At 37.7% G+C, this 16,178-nt stretch overlaps 2 protein-coding genes across 4 annotated transcripts in view; both read right to left on the bottom strand.

Moving 5' to 3' along the window:
- Positions 1-4,685, bottom strand: part of LOC103704737 (DNA replication ATP-dependent helicase/nuclease JHS1) — a 36,588-nt gene extending 31,903 nt beyond the window's left edge. For 2 of the 3 annotated variants that reach the window (XR_005511924.1, XM_039126526.1), the window contains exons 1-11: positions 4,278-4,685; positions 3,553-3,723; positions 3,252-3,467; positions 3,068-3,133; positions 2,758-2,958; positions 2,618-2,671; positions 2,472-2,533; positions 1,344-1,476; positions 1,019-1,129; positions 802-898; positions 478-560 (exon numbers count right to left, since the gene is read on the bottom strand). Coding sequence is in view for 2 of the 3 variants with exons in the window: in XM_039126526.1 (XP_038982454.1) it covers positions 478-560; positions 802-898; positions 1,019-1,129; positions 1,344-1,476; positions 2,472-2,533; positions 2,618-2,671; positions 2,758-2,958; positions 3,068-3,133; positions 3,252-3,467; positions 3,553-3,723; positions 4,278-4,619 (1,536 nt within the window). In the remaining variant the exon portion in view is untranslated. The remainder of the gene's footprint in view (positions 1-477; positions 561-801; positions 899-1,018; positions 1,130-1,343; positions 1,477-2,471; positions 2,534-2,617; positions 2,672-2,757; positions 2,959-3,067; positions 3,134-3,251; positions 3,468-3,552; positions 3,724-4,277) is intronic. The other variant, XM_017842164.3, reaches the window with a different exon arrangement.
- Positions 4,686-6,882: 2,197 nt separating this feature from the next.
- Positions 6,883-15,862, bottom strand: LOC103704675. The gene is made up of 9 exons (XM_008788067.4): positions 15,486-15,862; positions 12,765-12,892; positions 12,573-12,644; positions 12,279-12,424; positions 12,074-12,188; positions 11,918-11,998; positions 10,182-10,319; positions 8,909-8,996; positions 6,883-7,214 (listed from the first exon to the last, which is right to left on the bottom strand). The coding sequence occupies exons 1-9, from the start codon at positions 15,724-15,726 to the stop codon at positions 7,084-7,086; spliced, it is 1,140 nt and encodes a 379-aa protein (XP_008786289.2). The 5' UTR covers positions 15,727-15,862; the 3' UTR covers positions 6,883-7,083.
- Between the last annotated feature and the right edge of the window lie 316 nt (positions 15,863-16,178).

Raw genomic sequence — 16,178 nt, 5'->3', positions numbered from 1 at the left:
TGGAAATCACATTGAGAAAATATGCGTCAAAACAAATCAGTATAAAGATAGGTTCGCTGTACCGGTCGGTACCGGCCGGTACCGAGCGTACCGTACCCGTACCAATGGGTACCGGTATCGGTACACCAATGTCGGTACGCCTGACGTACCGCATACCGTACCATACCGACACTCGGTACACCTATACTAGCGCGGCACCGGTACGGGATTCGGTACCGGTACGGCGAACCTTAGTATAAACAACTCATCCTGGGTTAATTAGGTTAAGCTGTTTGACTATTAGACTACAAAATATGCTTGCAAGTATATGCAAGACAAGTAACCCGGAGCTAATAGCAACTAATTAAAGCCATAACAGCCAACAGGAAGATCTCCTTTGTACAACTGTGCAGCAAGAGATACAGTAAAATAAATCATGATCAACATAAGCTTTGTGGACAATAATTAAGTAGAGGCCTAAAATTCCCATTGTGGTACCTTTGCCTCCCTAAAACATGTGAGCCAATTGAGTATTTTGGGAACCGCATCAACAAGTGTTGAGTATGTGTCTCTCTCATTAGCTGCACTCAAGAAGGCAAGGCATTTCTAAGCTGCTCAAATGAGAAGACTATACAAACAACACTAACTATAAAAAAGTTAGCACAATCGCACGCACACACAATATGGCATGTTGGCTAATCACATAAGCAAAGGTCATTTTTTGAAAAAGCAAATAAACCATCTGCTAAGAATGCATCCTATTTAAGGTTCATAATATAGACATACCATGCATTCTCATTTAGGCTACTTAAGGATTCCTACCTCCACATGCATACAAATTTTCAATGTTCTTCTGAAGGACTGCTCCAGCATACTCTTCCAAGAAAAGCCTTGATGGTAAGTCCTTAAGAAGTCCAGCCTAAAACAGAACCAAAACTCTCCATTGCACTCAGAATACCATAAACTATCAACAACTTGATAGCAACAAAGAAATGTGTATTGATAGAAGAATGGCAGATGAATCCTCAGAGCATGAAACCTGAAAGATTTGATGAAGCATGGTACCAATTAATGCAGCAGTTGAATGCTCTGTGCTTTTTAGTCTTTCATCAAGAACAGCTCGTCTTGGACAAGTAAAACTTGAGGCAACCTATAAGCTCAGATCATCAATGTTCATTATAATGGGGAGAGTAATGGGGAGAGTCATGAAATCTAGCCTTTCCTAAATGAACAAATTGTGAATTCTCTAAGTAATTGAAGTATTAAAGAATGTATAAATGCATTGGCATGAGCAAAATCACCAATTTAAATCCCAGAAGGCAATAGTAAATCGGTACATTTGACCAATATTAAGGAATAATTACCCGTGTTCCAGATACTAGTATGTCCGGATGGACTATGACAAGATTTTTATTATGATTGACAACGCATTTCCCTTGGTCATCAAATTCTCCAATGACATTTATAGTATCACCAGGTCCAATCGGGCTATAGAACCTAGAATAAGTAATCAAAGTATCAGGACATTTCTATCACAGCTTTGAACAAGTAGGCATTATATAGTTTCACATTATTACTGGAAGAAAAAAAAGGAATTCTGCTAAAAAACAGGGAACCTAAACAGTTTTTTGTTAGATCCTCATGGCAAACTTTGCTAACCAAAATGTTTTCCAAGCTACATAAATAATAAGTGCAAAGAAGAAGACAAAAGCAGTGAGAGCCCTTTTGGCACATCCATAATTTAATTTCTGTACTGCAAACAGTGAAACTCCAAGGGTATGAAAGTCTTATTCAACAAGGATTATATATGAAACATTACTACTGACTATCATATCATTAGTGTTCTGGAAATGTTGGGAATTTATTCGCAGGAATGAGATATTCCAGGTATGCTTAGATAACAATCATTAGCCACTCGTCCAACAGCTATACACCATCAAAGTATATTCTGTTCATTCATTTATTGCACCATTTTGCATTAAGATTAGTTACAGTAATTGATCTTAGGATTGTTTAGGATCTTACATAGTTTCGTAAATTTTGCACTTTGCACCTTAAATTCTGAGTTTGTGTCCTCTGACAATGCTAGTTTACTTTTATGCAATGCTATTATGTATATCGGTATTTTGTGCTAAGTAGTTTTTTTGCACATGTTCAAGAACCACTGTGGATCATTTTTAGAATAGGTTAAGTGATATAACGTATAAATCAAAAGCTCTGACTATTCTAGATATTCCAGTCCCCTAAAGGAAGCAGGTCAAAAACCTATTTTAAAAGCAACAAATGAATATCGTAGTGTATCTTGGTGTGAGTTGCATAGCTTTTGAAATAACCGCATTTTTCAATGAGGTTCATCTGCTGTCAACATAGGACAGTACACAAAGCATACCATACAGGCCCCTAGCTAATTCATACCTGATAATACTGCGCTCCTTGCATTGCAGACTTGCAGTCATTTCAAAAAAAATCCTAAACTAAAAAAGTATACTAACCACTCATCACATAAATGCAAAATCCGCTCTTGGCCGGTTTGTTCGTTCAACAAGCGAAGAACCTATGAGTAAGAAATTTTGCCATTAGTGCAACAAAGAGCTCCCATGAACAGCATACTGCAACATATTAGAACTTCCAAACGTACCTTTAAAGGAGATTGACCAAATGGTGAATCCATACTCCTGTGCTTTTCTGAAACCTACAGCAGAACACATGTGATGATAAATTGCAAAAAGATCCCAGTGGGCCCCTATGGAAAGATTCTATAGAGATCAAGAAGCAAACCTCTAATACAAGAAAAGTATCATCATGTGAGGCACCACAAGGCTTTCCCAATGGAGTGTCTCTGAAACTGCTTCTGATAGGATCATGGTCCGCATGTATCTTCTCATAAATTGCATCTTGGTTCTTGTGAAACCTCAGATCATTGGCTGTTGGTTCTTCCATAATTGCATCTTCAACTTGGTCTAGAAGTTCAAGCAATGCCTGAGAGGGAAGGAGGATCAGCTATTGATTTACCTTGTCTTTTTTCTTTCCTCAAGATAAAATAAGAAAGTGATGATTTTCAAAACATGATTAAGAGTGCCAGTTAAACCTTCCGATGCTGCCTCAAACCCAGCTGGTGAGAAGCTCCAGTACACACAACTCCACCAATCAACTGCTGTCCAGAAATAAATGGTCGGGACCAAGATAGCACTAAAAATTAAATCAACAGGTAGTAAAATTTCGCCAAGAAACGTGTCAGTAGGATGGCACTTTTGCGGACAGAATTTTATTACCTCGTTGGGGCCATAGGACATGGAGGGAGGAGTCCTAAAGGGGCTCCCGAAGTCCAACGAGATGTCATTGTTCAGGTCACCATTAAACCCACGGCTATTGCAAACCTCTGATTCTTGAATGGAGACGCTTCTTGAGATCGTCAAAGACCTGTCGGGTGCCATTGTGGCTGGAGAAGAAAGCCACTTTTCGATCTTTCCAACCGAAGAAGAAGGATCCTGCACCACGGAAAACGATCAACAAGCTAAATCCACAAAAGATAGCTTTTTCGAATCAAGGCAAGCAGAACCTCAGCTGACCGACCTGCTTTTGAGAGCACGGGTGCAAGGTGGAACCGTTCGGCATTGTGGCTTCGGAGAAGATTCTCGCCATCCGTGGCAACTGCTTCGCAGTGAGCGACTGTAGCCGCATATTCACGGGAGAGATCTTCCAAGTAACCTCATCTCCCCCATCATCTTGGCTCTGCTTGATCAGCTGGATCAAGTGTAAGAATATTATTAATTTAATATTCTATTAAAGTGCCCCACACACCCTATAATACCCAATTAAATGATTATGGGTTATTACTAGTCCAATTGTATTTATGGGTAGAAAACCTATTTAAAGAGTCTTTTGGTTTTCTTGTTGATACGAGTCTTTTGGTTTTCTTGCTAGTAGAAAACCTATTAAAAGAGTCCTTTGATCTTCTTGATGGTGGGAGATCTATAAAAGAAATGAGAGACTCTAGGGTTCATACCTACAACATAATTTGTGCCTCTAACCATCATGAGACACTCTTGAGGAATGTTGTTAGGATGACCATTCTCTCTAAAAGCAAGGGCAGATTTCAGCAATGGATACAGGTATGTCTTTATAGTTATATATTCCGCGTTGATTGTGATTAACATGATAATCCAAGATCTTCTTGATGTATTTTCATATTTGAAAATATAACATCAAGAATCAAGAAATAGGAATAGCGTAAAAGAAATCAAGAGGAGAGGGGAAAACGAATGGGATCGTGGTAAAGGATTGCGAGAGGATCTCACCATTCCAGGGGAGAACTTGAAGCGCTTGTGAGGGACCGATTTGGAGATCTCCGGGGTGATCTGGGACGAGCTCTCCTCGCCATTGGAGGCGGAGGCGGGGGCGTGTAGCGGCGGATCGGCAGGGGAAGGCGAGCTCTGGGGAGGGCTAGGGTTATTGTTAGGGTTGGAATCTGGGTTAGGGTTTGGAGGGATCGACGGGATGGAGGTAGAGGAGGAGGAGGCGGCGGCCTGCGAGTGGCGCTCGAAGAAGTGCTGGATGCCGAACTTGGAAGGCTGGGAGGTTTGGTGGTTCTGGCCGGGCTTTCTCGTGGAGGAGGAGGATGCCCTCTTCCTCGGAGCCATGGGGTGGGACTCGCGGTTAGGGTTTTTGAATTCTTGGAAGGCACGGATGGCGTTGGAAGAAATGAAATGGAGGAAGAGGGAGGGGGGGGGGGGGAGTGTGGTAAGGGGGGATGTAAAAGGGCATTTTCCCGCGCAAGCGGATGCACGTGATCTTTGGGGCGGGCTGGAAGTCGGCGAATGAATATCACGTGACCGAATTGGGCCCGCGCTTAAAAACTTGCGCTTCGAGACGTTATGATGCGCGGCTGTTCTGATGTTAAGATGATCGCTATAATGATTTTGAAGATATTCTAGTAAGCTCTTTTTTACCATTCTATCGCACCGATTGCACGACCGAACCACAAGGTGCTTGGGATGGTCTGTGATTCCCCATGCTATGCATCGCCAAATGGTACAACTTACCCAATTCTCTGAGATGATTGGTCCATCATAGATTTGCTCGGCAAATATTTCAAGTGATCAAAAGGAGTTGGAGGAAAGACCAATATTTGCGACAGCCACATTCTGTACCCACATTTCTTGTATCTTGTTAGTGCCAACTCATATAGTTCTCTATGTTATAATTATCCGATGCAATTGTTCTTGTGTTTGAGTGTTACTTTCTCTTACGATTATAACTATTGATATAATAGTAATTATTTTGATATTATTTTTTTTAAATTGCATGGGATAGGGAAAATAATGATCATTGTGATGATTATTACTGTTTTGATATGGCTTCGAGTTGTACGGGATGGACCAAACAACGACCATTATAATGGTCATTATAGTACATAGTAAATAGTTAGTTTAGTTAGGGTCCATTATGCTTGACCCCAATCTTACTTGAGTTATATTAATGGTCATAATTTCAGATCCATTGCTAATGCATAGATCGATCTGCATCAGGTCCATGGAAAATCTTGGACACAATAATCCATTCGAGCCAAGCCAAGGGTCGAGCATGACCCTGAATCCAAAATATTCGACCCATATTGGGATCAAATAGGGTTTAGCCTACAGTTTAGGTTAAACATTCAACAATCCTTAGTTAAAATTTTGACAATTAATAATTATGCACAAAAAAATTGAAAATTTTCAAAGAAAACTAAAGGGATATCAATGATTGTCACTCAAATAAAACCTTTTTAGTTTGGTCAAAATGAGTAAACTAATATATAAATTTACAAACCATGATTTAAAAATAGATAATCGGCATATTTTAGATAAGAACTTACCAAAACAATTAATTAATGAGAGGAGGTGAGAGGGGAGCTTGTTTTACATAATTCGGATTTTTAAATTGGTTAAATTGGATTGGAGTCGGGTTGATTTTTTTTTGTTTGTTTGTTTTTGCTGACCAAGTAACCTGGATGATATATAGGCCAAGTCAGGTTGGATTGGATGAGAATTATCGACCCAATTCTGTCTTAAAATTGGTCTAATTTTGGATCCCGACCCAATCGGGATGTCTTAAAAATAAACCAATTTAGGGCTGAAATAAACCTATTTGCAGCCTTCACCACAGCACAATAGCTCCTTCGCTGAAAACCTTGTTTCAAGTCTTTATTGTAGGGGCATGGTTTTGACTTCAATGTGAAGTTGAAACTGAAAACCTACCTTGAATATATACATGACAAACACCATAAATCTTGCAATTGGAACAGCATTTATTTTTATCTATAGTTCCAGTTGCAAGATTTGGACTTTTTGGACTCTTTCAATTCAATTTCAGTATTTGCAGTTGCAACCTATCCAATAGGTAAACAAATAACCTTTTAAGAGTATTGCAAGAACCTTGGGGAGCAACACCCCCCACCCCCAACCCCAAATTAAAAATAAAAATAAAAAACTCCCAGTCCTTTGGTGGCAATGGATATTGCAAGAAATAAAAGATAACCTAATTATATAGTCAAGATGACTGGTTATCAGGCCATGGGGGAAGTTAACTTGCAAGACATCAGACCCACTCAAGTTAGATGCTTGATCATCAACATGAGAATCTGATGCTCGTAGCTTTTGTCTAATTACACACAGCAGGGCTCAATTACTCCATTCCCGCTCCATGAATGGCGAAGGCTACAAAAAAAATTAGCTCATCGGATGAGGTGGAAAGATCATTCATGCAAAAGCTACAATCAGGCCCTCCTTGCTACTGACAGTCCGATCTTTCTTTCGTAGTACACATACCAACGGATCATTAACAGAAATCTCATATCTGGATCCCATTTTAACAAATGTAACTATTTCACTACAATGACAATCTGATCAAATTGGAGCCATGGGAGCAATCACTGAGCATATCATTCAGAAAAATCAGTATTAATGTTCATATAGCCGATATGCCATGGATCGTTTGCGCAATACATAATCCGTCAGCAAGCAGAAAGGGACAGAAGGCTGATTGTTATCATTCTAGAGATGGGTTCAAGGTAAAACACACACTATATATCTTCAATCTCATTTCGTACATCCAGAATGCCATCTATGAAAACAGGGATTTACATATGTTAGTTTTACCTTGTTCATGCCCAGAAGATACATCAATGCTGCTGCTAAGTTTTGTCTTGCTTGTAGCTCGTTTCAACTTCATGTTTGAACTAAGTGAACCATCAACTGCAGTAGACAGTGTTTGTCAATGAACTTTGCTTATTTGACAAAATATTACAAAGCTCAACGTGGGAAAAGAAAGTTCAATCAAGATGCATGCATTTATAGGAAGTTTCCAGCAGCTGAAGATATGGGCTTTCGAGTGACATTGAAATGTCTAAGCAGCTGCAGGCTCAAAGTTGGCAAACTTTTTGTGCTAGACCAGCATGTGTACAAACGCAAGTGAGATATAGCCAGACAAATTGATGATTTGCTGAGTTACCTTTGTTCCAGGATGAGCTGTAATAAGAAAGAATAATGCTGCAAGGATATAAGTTCAACACAAATATGTGGGATATGGTTGATGTGGGTCCTCTAAATTAGACTGCTCAAAACACTTAAGCATTCATGGAATGTTATCACTATTACTTTGAAACTTCTTTTATTGAAATAAAGTAGACTAGAAACATTAACGTGGAGAAAAGTGATATCCTATTTGTCTCTATATGCAATTTTTTGTGCATTTCTCTTTAGTAAATATATGTATGCATTGACAAGATACCTCAAATGCAAGTTAGGCTCTCTATCCTTGAAGGTCTCACTTCCACCAAGGAGAGAACTATCAGACGTCCCCTGGCTTATGAAATGGCATTACCATTCACCAACTTCCATAAGATCCTTTTGATTTAAAAGCTTCATGACTCTTCTTGGAACTACCATTTTTTCAGAAAAACAATTCTGGCACCTCATCAATAGGGCAAGAACTCAGGTTTACCATTTGAGCTTCGAATAGTGGTGTCTAACAGGAGGGAAAAAATTGAAACTCAAATAGAAATACTTTTTGGCATATTTAAAATGTTGCAAGTGTTTTACTATCTACTTGCTCTTCCACATTTTAATTGTTATACATTAGAGTGGTCTCTTTGATTATCCTTCTCAAATTTGGTTCACAGTTTTTGCTGATAGCTTAGGCTTTGTTTAATTGCACTCAGCAGTAATTTAAAGATACCTTGTGGTAGGGAAGGAATAGTTTTGGTTGAGTTACACAAAAGAATGTCAAGACATAAGCTCAAGAGGGAAAGCTAATTAAGGATTTGATAAGAACTCTTAGCAGCAAAGCTCTGTGAATTATTTTTTTTAATAGAAAAAAGCTTAAAGAATTGCATATCAGAAAAACAAAATCTGATTTTCAAGTATTGTGGTAATCTTGAATAAGATAAAGCAGAATATTTAAAGAAAATTAATCAGAATAATATGATGGAGAGAAGATCAGTCAGAGCTTATAGTACTGGACTGTTTCAGCAGTCCACATGATCAAAGCCAGGCTTTATATCATGATCTCTGTTTTTCCCGGTATCATTCTCTTTTTTTTGGGTAGAAGCTGGTATGATTCATTTTATAACAAAAGAACGTGTTTGATTTTTTTTTTCTTTTTGACTTCTGTGTAGTACTTACAATTCTTGCAATTACCATAAAGAGGTTAAAAATGATCTCTAATGGTAGTTTCTACCGGCTTCAAATAGAATTAATTTCCTCTAAATGCATAAAATCACTGCATTGATAAGTACTCTAAATGCAACACAGGTTTTCTTTTCTTAAAAAAAATTGCAAGAATAGAGAATCTATGCAATTTATGTCCTTATAAATTCAAGGTATCAAAAGAACTTTGTCAATTAATATTGAGAGAGAGGGAGAAATATCATTACACAAGAGTAGCATACCTTGCCATTCCAATACGATTTTTGACTCTCCCTTGATCAACTTTGGATGCTGATCTATACGAGAATCTTCTACAATCAATTCTTCAACCTATGATCAAGAGGATTAGATGACAGCCCATAAAGAAACCATAAGCTAACTGCTTGAAAGCACATAGAATACACAGCTACATTTCATAATGCACAACTATAAAAGAATGAAGTTTGTTTGCTGTACAATACCTAGGTTAGTTAAACAAAAAAAGTTAAAATATCGAGCCCTTATATATTTACTTGAATATGTAGCACAATATGTGTTGAGTAATAACTGTAATCTTTAATTGCGAATAATTAAAACAAGCAGTGGGCATCTTTCTTTAATAATTATGAACAAATTTGTGATCTCACTAAATAGGTTCCCAGTTCCCTATTATGCAACAAGCAAGAGTTGATCTGTCAAACAGCAACTGGCTTGTCATGAAGATGAAAGTTCTTTGACTGACAATGACCGGATATCAATTTGTATCAATGACAAATGAAAATTTTTGCCCACTGGCACAACTTACAGGCTAGAGACAGCACATTTAGAAGTGGCAATGCATATCAAGACATCATGGTAAGTATTAAATGACAGATTTTTTTTTTAGAAATTCAAAATTTATAACAAAAGAATCAAGATAGAAGACATGTTATCCATTATTATACTGAGATCATTATTTACTAAGCTAAGGAAATATAATTCTACCATTTTGCATTCTAACAATGCAGTCTCATGAATAACTACCATATTTGGATATTGAAGAGCATGGACCAACTCAAAGAATTGGTTTTCCTAATCATACTGGATTGTTTAATAATAGATGTGTTCATCACTATATAATTATGTAGTATACATAATATGTAGGCTACTACATCCAAGATAAATTATAGTGGAATTTGAAGATGCCTATCTAGATGAAATCAAAACATTGCGATCTTATGATGAAATTAATTTATTATCCACAGCACCAGCCATAATATAATACTATGGTGTGTACTATCAGACCTGAACGGCTAAGTTGTTTAATAAGTGCAACACAATTTGTGTCACTCTTTCAAGCAATCACAAGTCAAATTTCAGAAACATGACCAAAGCCAAAGGCTTATAAGCTAAAAACTAGAATGAAAAATAAAGAGTATAAATAAACTGGTATTCATTTCTAAATTCCTCAATTTTGATATTCTAAAATTGAGTAGAGAAGTATTCATCGTGCCAACATAATGTCTTTAAACTTGAAAATTCAATTGAGATGAATACCTTCTTCCATAACTGCTTGTCCTTCCTTTCCTTTGGTAGAAGCAAATGATCCCGCAACCAAGAAGCAACCATCCAAGGTTCACCTTCATCCTGTGCAGTCTTAGCTCTCATGGCATTGTCTTCAAGAATTTCACATACCTATAACCCAGTCAGCTAGTAATCAGTCAACACAGTGACAAACTGCATGTAATATTCAGATGACAATGAACTGGCAAAATATTGTGCAATTGGCTTTCACTATGAAAATGAGATATCGAAGGCATAGATAAAAGCATATATATACATGACCAATTCTTAATTGCACATGTATTATATCATACAGATTCCCATAATTAAAGGTGTCCATGCAGTTTAAAAATACTCTACATTAGTGCTTATAATACAAAAATCGAGCAAAGGAAGACAAGATCACGGTCATTCTGCATCTAGAGTCCCTTGCCTCATGAGCAAATGGATGCCATGCATAATTCCCTTAGTATTGGCATAGAAAAACCTTGATAAGAATACTAGAATGACTCCTCTCATGATTCCATGTGAACCAAAAGACTCAAAAAGAAGGCTGACCTCCAGCTGAAGTTGATAACCACGTCTTCACTAGAAAAGGAGATACAGTCACTCGTCATTCTATAGTTCTTGGATTGTCTGCTTCATAATCATAAGGCATGTTTCTGAGCATCATCTCTTATTCCTTAAATTAATGGCAACAGCATAACTTTCCATAAATCAACAACAAGGTTACCCAAATTCTGCACCTAGGGCTTGTGCAACATAAGGGCCAACATAGAAACCCTAACAAAAGACACTAGGTCAACACAACAGGTAGCATGACCTGAGGAGAAACATAGCAGAAGAATGAAGTGACAACTACATGTGAATGGTAGGAATATTATCAAAAGGTGACAATTTGACCTTTAAATATGGCAAAAAGCAAGCATGGGATGGATGGTCCATTGCAGCAAAAGAGAAAGCTAGAAATCAGTAAAGTAGAGAAGTGTCAAGGGAGGAAATTTTACATAATCAGAATATCAATAGCTCAGAAGGCTTCTCGCAGCAAGCGTAAGATATTTTGTCAGGTCCTTGAATTCTTCTGGAAATTTGCCAGTTGATATTTCCATAGCAATTCAAAACAAGGTAAGCAAAAAACAGAAAAAACACTCAAATGCAACTAAGAAAGGTTGCAAGTCAAGGAATGTTGTGCCTAAACTCATGCATACTTCTTTGACTCTGGGGCCTTAGTAGAGGTGTGAATTCAAGTGCTGAAAGGGCTGAGCTAATTGTCTAGAAAGGAGGTGCAGGCCCTGACATAAGGTCCAAGAGATTTGGACAATGCTAACTCACGGATACAGAGTTCGCAGAAGTATTGCATGAGGTTTAATCTTTGAGGAAGCTGAAATTCATGATAAGTGAATTCCATTGCCCCATCGAACTTGAATGGCCAATACGAAACCTCATATGTTTGTCATTCGTCCATCTGAACTATCTTATTCAAGATGTAGGTATCATTTTTTGCACACCAGTTTCTTCTTTTTTGGTAAGGCATAAGATAAACAATCGTACGCATAAGCAAGAGAAAAATTTAGCTTAATAGACTACACAAGCTAGTGTAACTTGGGTTATAATGAGCTAAAGTGGGGCAGGAAATACATAAAAAACTTGCCATGGTAAAACTCCATATCAGCAGTTCAATAACAAATATTTCTGTGGTGATCTTGGAGAAACAAGGCATCCATGCATACCTGCTCATAAAGTTCTTCAGCCCTGCTTGAGAGATACATTTTTCGACGTATGATCCACAAGAACCTTGTTAGCCCTAAAAGCTGTAAGTTCTACTACAATGTCAGCTCAGTTCAATACAAACATCTGGACAAAAATACCAGTTTATGATAACCTACCAAACCAGAAATTGCCACCACAAGTAAGATGTGACTGTGGATCCACTGACGGATGCAACAAAAGATAGGCTTATGGAGTTCTGCTAACAAGTCCGGACATTTAAACTCTCTGCCTCTACAAATGAAAAGATGTAAAGCTGATTAAGCAAATCATTCATTTTGTACAATAGCCAGTGTCAACCTTGAATTCTAAAGAAAGAGATACCCATCAAGAACTGTCCTTGTCTCCAAAAGGCTTTCTGCAGTTTCCATAGCTTTACGCTTTGCAAAAGTAAAAGTGTCATCTTTCAAGCCAATACTTTCCTTCAATACATGATCATCAAGTATCTTTGTAATATCAGCCTTATCAAACTGAAAAGCCCATTCAAACAACAAAGATTACAGCATATATCTATGAACTGCAACTTTTTGTTCAAATTACAAATGAAGACAATATCAATACCAGAAACTTCTATATACAAGTTGCATGAAAACCATGAGGATGGTGATGATAACAGACCCAGATCTTCCCAACTTCATCGCACAAAACCCGTGCGTATGCATCGCAAACATGCCGTTCTAGTAACTCTGACTGCATTTGCAAAATACAATTATCACAAGACACACAAAAGGTGCAAATAAAGTTTCCTCCTAAAATCTCAAATCAATGTTCCAATATGTTCAAAAAGAACCAAAAGTATAGAGGACATACGAGTTTCTTAGCTGTTTTATTAATTACTCCATCTTCTATACATATCCTTCCATGCTTTTTATATCCATGAACACATTCTAACTTGCCATCAGAGCACTGCCCATTTTCCGGACAAGGTTCACAAAAATCTGTAATTATACCATGGTTAAAACTCAAACTGCTTGAGCTGTAACACTGCCAGTACAAGAATGTAAAACTAACACTACTGGCAAAGATTTGACAATAGTGAGAACTGGACAGATGCTAATAATGCAGCTCTTAGCAGAAGAACTACTCTAGATATGATTCTTCACAAATATATACCAGAAAATCATGAAGATGAGGACCCAACAATAAGTTATTAATAGTCCTGCCTCTTCAAAACAAGTAGAATATGTTAATAAGTGTATAGTAACAGAAGTATTAGGGAAGATTCTTTCTTAATTTGCATCTTATTTCATCTTCTTTCTTCTTCACCTTTTCTTGACTCTTGAGTTAGACATGGTTGTCTGTTATTTCTTGACGGGCAATGTCAATCAAAGTTTTCTTAGTTTTCTTGATTCAATTATAATGACTATAAAAACTTATCTCGGAAGTAATCAATAAATCACCAGATAAAAGGAACCCTATCTGAGGCAAATAAAAACCTAACAAAAGAAGAAAAGAAGAAAATGATCTTTTGAAGCTCACAGATAAATAAATAAGATGTCAAGAATTTCATAAACATGAGTTCTGCTTTGCATGGTTATGAGTTTCATTAAATCAAATGGTGCTAATTGAATTTCAGTTGTCATTAAGACAAGGAGAGAGTTGATCTCATGACATTAGATTTGGGAGTTCATGAGCCATTGCCTTTTTCAAAAGCAAGGAAAAAGCATCCAAAAAGTTTCTTAATAGTTTTCACTTGAGCTCTATGATTACTAATTACTTTATTGAGCAAACCAAATATATCAATGGTGACTGGTGAGCATAACAGAAAACAGAATATGAGAAGAAAGAAAAGAAATTCTCAATTGATCGTAATATCAAATAGTGAAGCTTAAGATTAGACAAATGTTAGTAATAATTGAGCTGTCTAAAATAAAAGATGCCAATAAATTTTCCTGATAAGGTAGTATTCTTAGCATATTGTCCCACATAAACAATCTAACTGGATTATGTACAAACTTCCTCTACTCAGGATATTAAGGATAAGCACAAAGAGTCCATGTTATATCTCATGCTTTTTAATGGTCATGATAAGGGGTTTCATTGGTCTCTGTGAAAATTGGGTTGATATATGCTCTCTCCCATAAAATAAGTCCAAAACCAAATGAGAGAACCTCTTATGTGCTTTTATTATCACTGATTGACCATATTTTCTCAAAAAAAAAAAGAGAGAGAAAAACAATGAGTCTGCCTAACAAATTAAGAATCCTTCAACTTGCAACTATAACTTGTCCTTTCTGGTGGCACATAAAGAATCCACTTTTACAAGCTTAAGGGAATAAAGGCATTCAAATTGGAGGCAGAAAGCAAGGTATGGCTATCTACTTCGCATGAATTAATCCAACAGGATTAAGAGCTCCACTACAAATTACAATCTGTAATTCTTACAATTTCATTTTGAATGCTGTGCTAACAATACCCTGAGAATGCTCTAACCATGTCAAAAGGTACTTACTTATCCATCGTAACCAATATCACACACACGCCAGCAATGTTTGCTAAAGTGTCTCCATAGCAATGAGCCAATAACTATGCTCATGGAAGCTTACTATCTGTAGTTTCTGTGAACTTATGCCTTAAAATTCATCGTTCAACATTCCCCATGGAAAAATTTGCATAAACTCATGCGCATGCGATTAGTTGATGAGTTATGGTTGGTCTCTGCTGAGGAAAGCAAGTTCAAAAATTTACATCAAAAGATAAGGCCGAGATTCTTAGCATACATTCAATAAATTCATGTAGTTCAAATGAATGGAGATCAATGGGATGTGCTTTTATTTGAAATCAGGGATTTCTAAAAAGACTAGTGGGAACTGGGTTTGTGAGGATAATCAGGATATTATGAAGGTTTCTTCCATGTGTTTGTATAGGTAGGTTCCCTTAATTTCCTAAATGTTTTCCAACGTTTAATCCCACCTCTATCAAATTTGTATTTTCCTCGTTTGATATCAACAAATTGTCCAGGAATTTTATCCAGAAAAAAAAAATGTTGTCCAGGAATGGAATTATGGAAAAGTTTAAAATTTCTATCAACCCCCCTATGACATTATCGAGAGAAGAAAGAAAAACTATCAAAAAAATCAAAATAACATTACCTAACATTTTATCAGTGCTAAATGGTTCATAACCATCTTATGTTATTCTGAAGAAGAAAAAAAAAATCTTGCATGCCACATTAACATAATGACGCCATTGAACTAATTAAAGGCGCCGCCGCCACTGTACCCTGTCGGGAATTCATCCTTTTCCCTTCCGTAGAAGTTGGTACTAGAAATCTTAGCTGCAGAATAATACTGAAATTCAAGCTTCTAGTCTTGACTGAGGAAGAAAAGATTTTACCATCTAATTCTATAATTTTACTAATGTATTAGGTAACTATGAGATCAAAACTCAAAAGTGCGGGAAACAATGAAGCATTAGGAACGACCACGAGAAATGCTCCGTAAGCAATGAAAATTATATCATAAAGTTGCGCTGATTTCATGACGACAGCACGCATCACGTTCAAAGCAAGAGAGAGGGAGAGGGCGTCACCGGAGACCGGATCTTGAAGCTCTCCGCCGCTGTCGCAGAAGGGTTTGGGCTGACGATTAAAGAAGCCTACGACGTAGTTGCAGGCGGCGGCCACGGAGGCGGCAATGGCGATCACGGCGACGAGCTTCAGGAGCTCGTCCTTGGAAGGGAAGAGAGAGTGAGGGGGCTCCCTCAAGAGACGGAACGGCGGAGAGGGATCTCGAGCCCTGGGCTTCGGGCGCTTCCTCGAGGCGGAGGACATGGCCAGGGCTGGAGGCTGATCGTCGCTCCACTCTCGTTCGCTTGATGGCAAGAGGGTTCTCGAGAAGGTACGCTTTTGAGGTGTTCGACCGAAATCCCGTAAGCTTTTTGCCTGGAGACACGTCTTTACCGTAAGAGGATAACTGCCGTTATCACGGTGCTATGACATATTTCGTGCAACGGTTGTTGAGAAATTTCCATATCGTCCCCTCTCTCTCTCTCTTCTTCTTTTTTTTTTTTGCTTAAAATCTCTCTCTCCTTCTTTGTTCTATATACAAACAATACAAAAAAATCGTTATAAATCTCCTATAAATAAAAAAGACTCTTGAGTTGAACTACGTTGAAGCCGGACTCTAGAAAAGAAAAAAAGTAGCCACCAAGGTAGTAGCCTGGTGGTAAGGGGGCGATAATTCCGCCCAAGTTGCCCGGGTTCGAAACGCGCGGGCGTCGATT

Source organism: Phoenix dactylifera, chromosome 5 (assembly GCF_009389715.1).
Source record: "Phoenix dactylifera cultivar Barhee BC4 chromosome 5, palm_55x_up_171113_PBpolish2nd_filt_p, whole genome shotgun sequence".
Classification (NCBI taxonomy): Eukaryota; Viridiplantae; Streptophyta; class Magnoliopsida; order Arecales; family Arecaceae; genus Phoenix; species Phoenix dactylifera.
This window is presented reverse-complemented; position numbering and strand designations above follow the sequence as displayed.

Bases quoted from the DNA above. Each gene is read 5' to 3' on its own strand.
- LOC103704675 (XM_008788067.4), bottom strand. From the start codon at position 15,726: ATGTCCTCCGCCTCGAGGAAGCGCCCGAAGCCCAGGGCTCGAGATCCC. The intron at 12,645-12,764 runs GTATGTCCTCTA...TTGCAAATGCAG, and splicing joins ATAAAACAGCTAAGAAACTC to TCAGAGTTACTAGAACGGCA. The intron at 11,999-12,073 runs GTAGGTTATCAT...TAGAACTTACAG, and splicing joins TGGTGGCAATTTCTGGTTTG to CTTTTAGGGCTAACAAGGTT.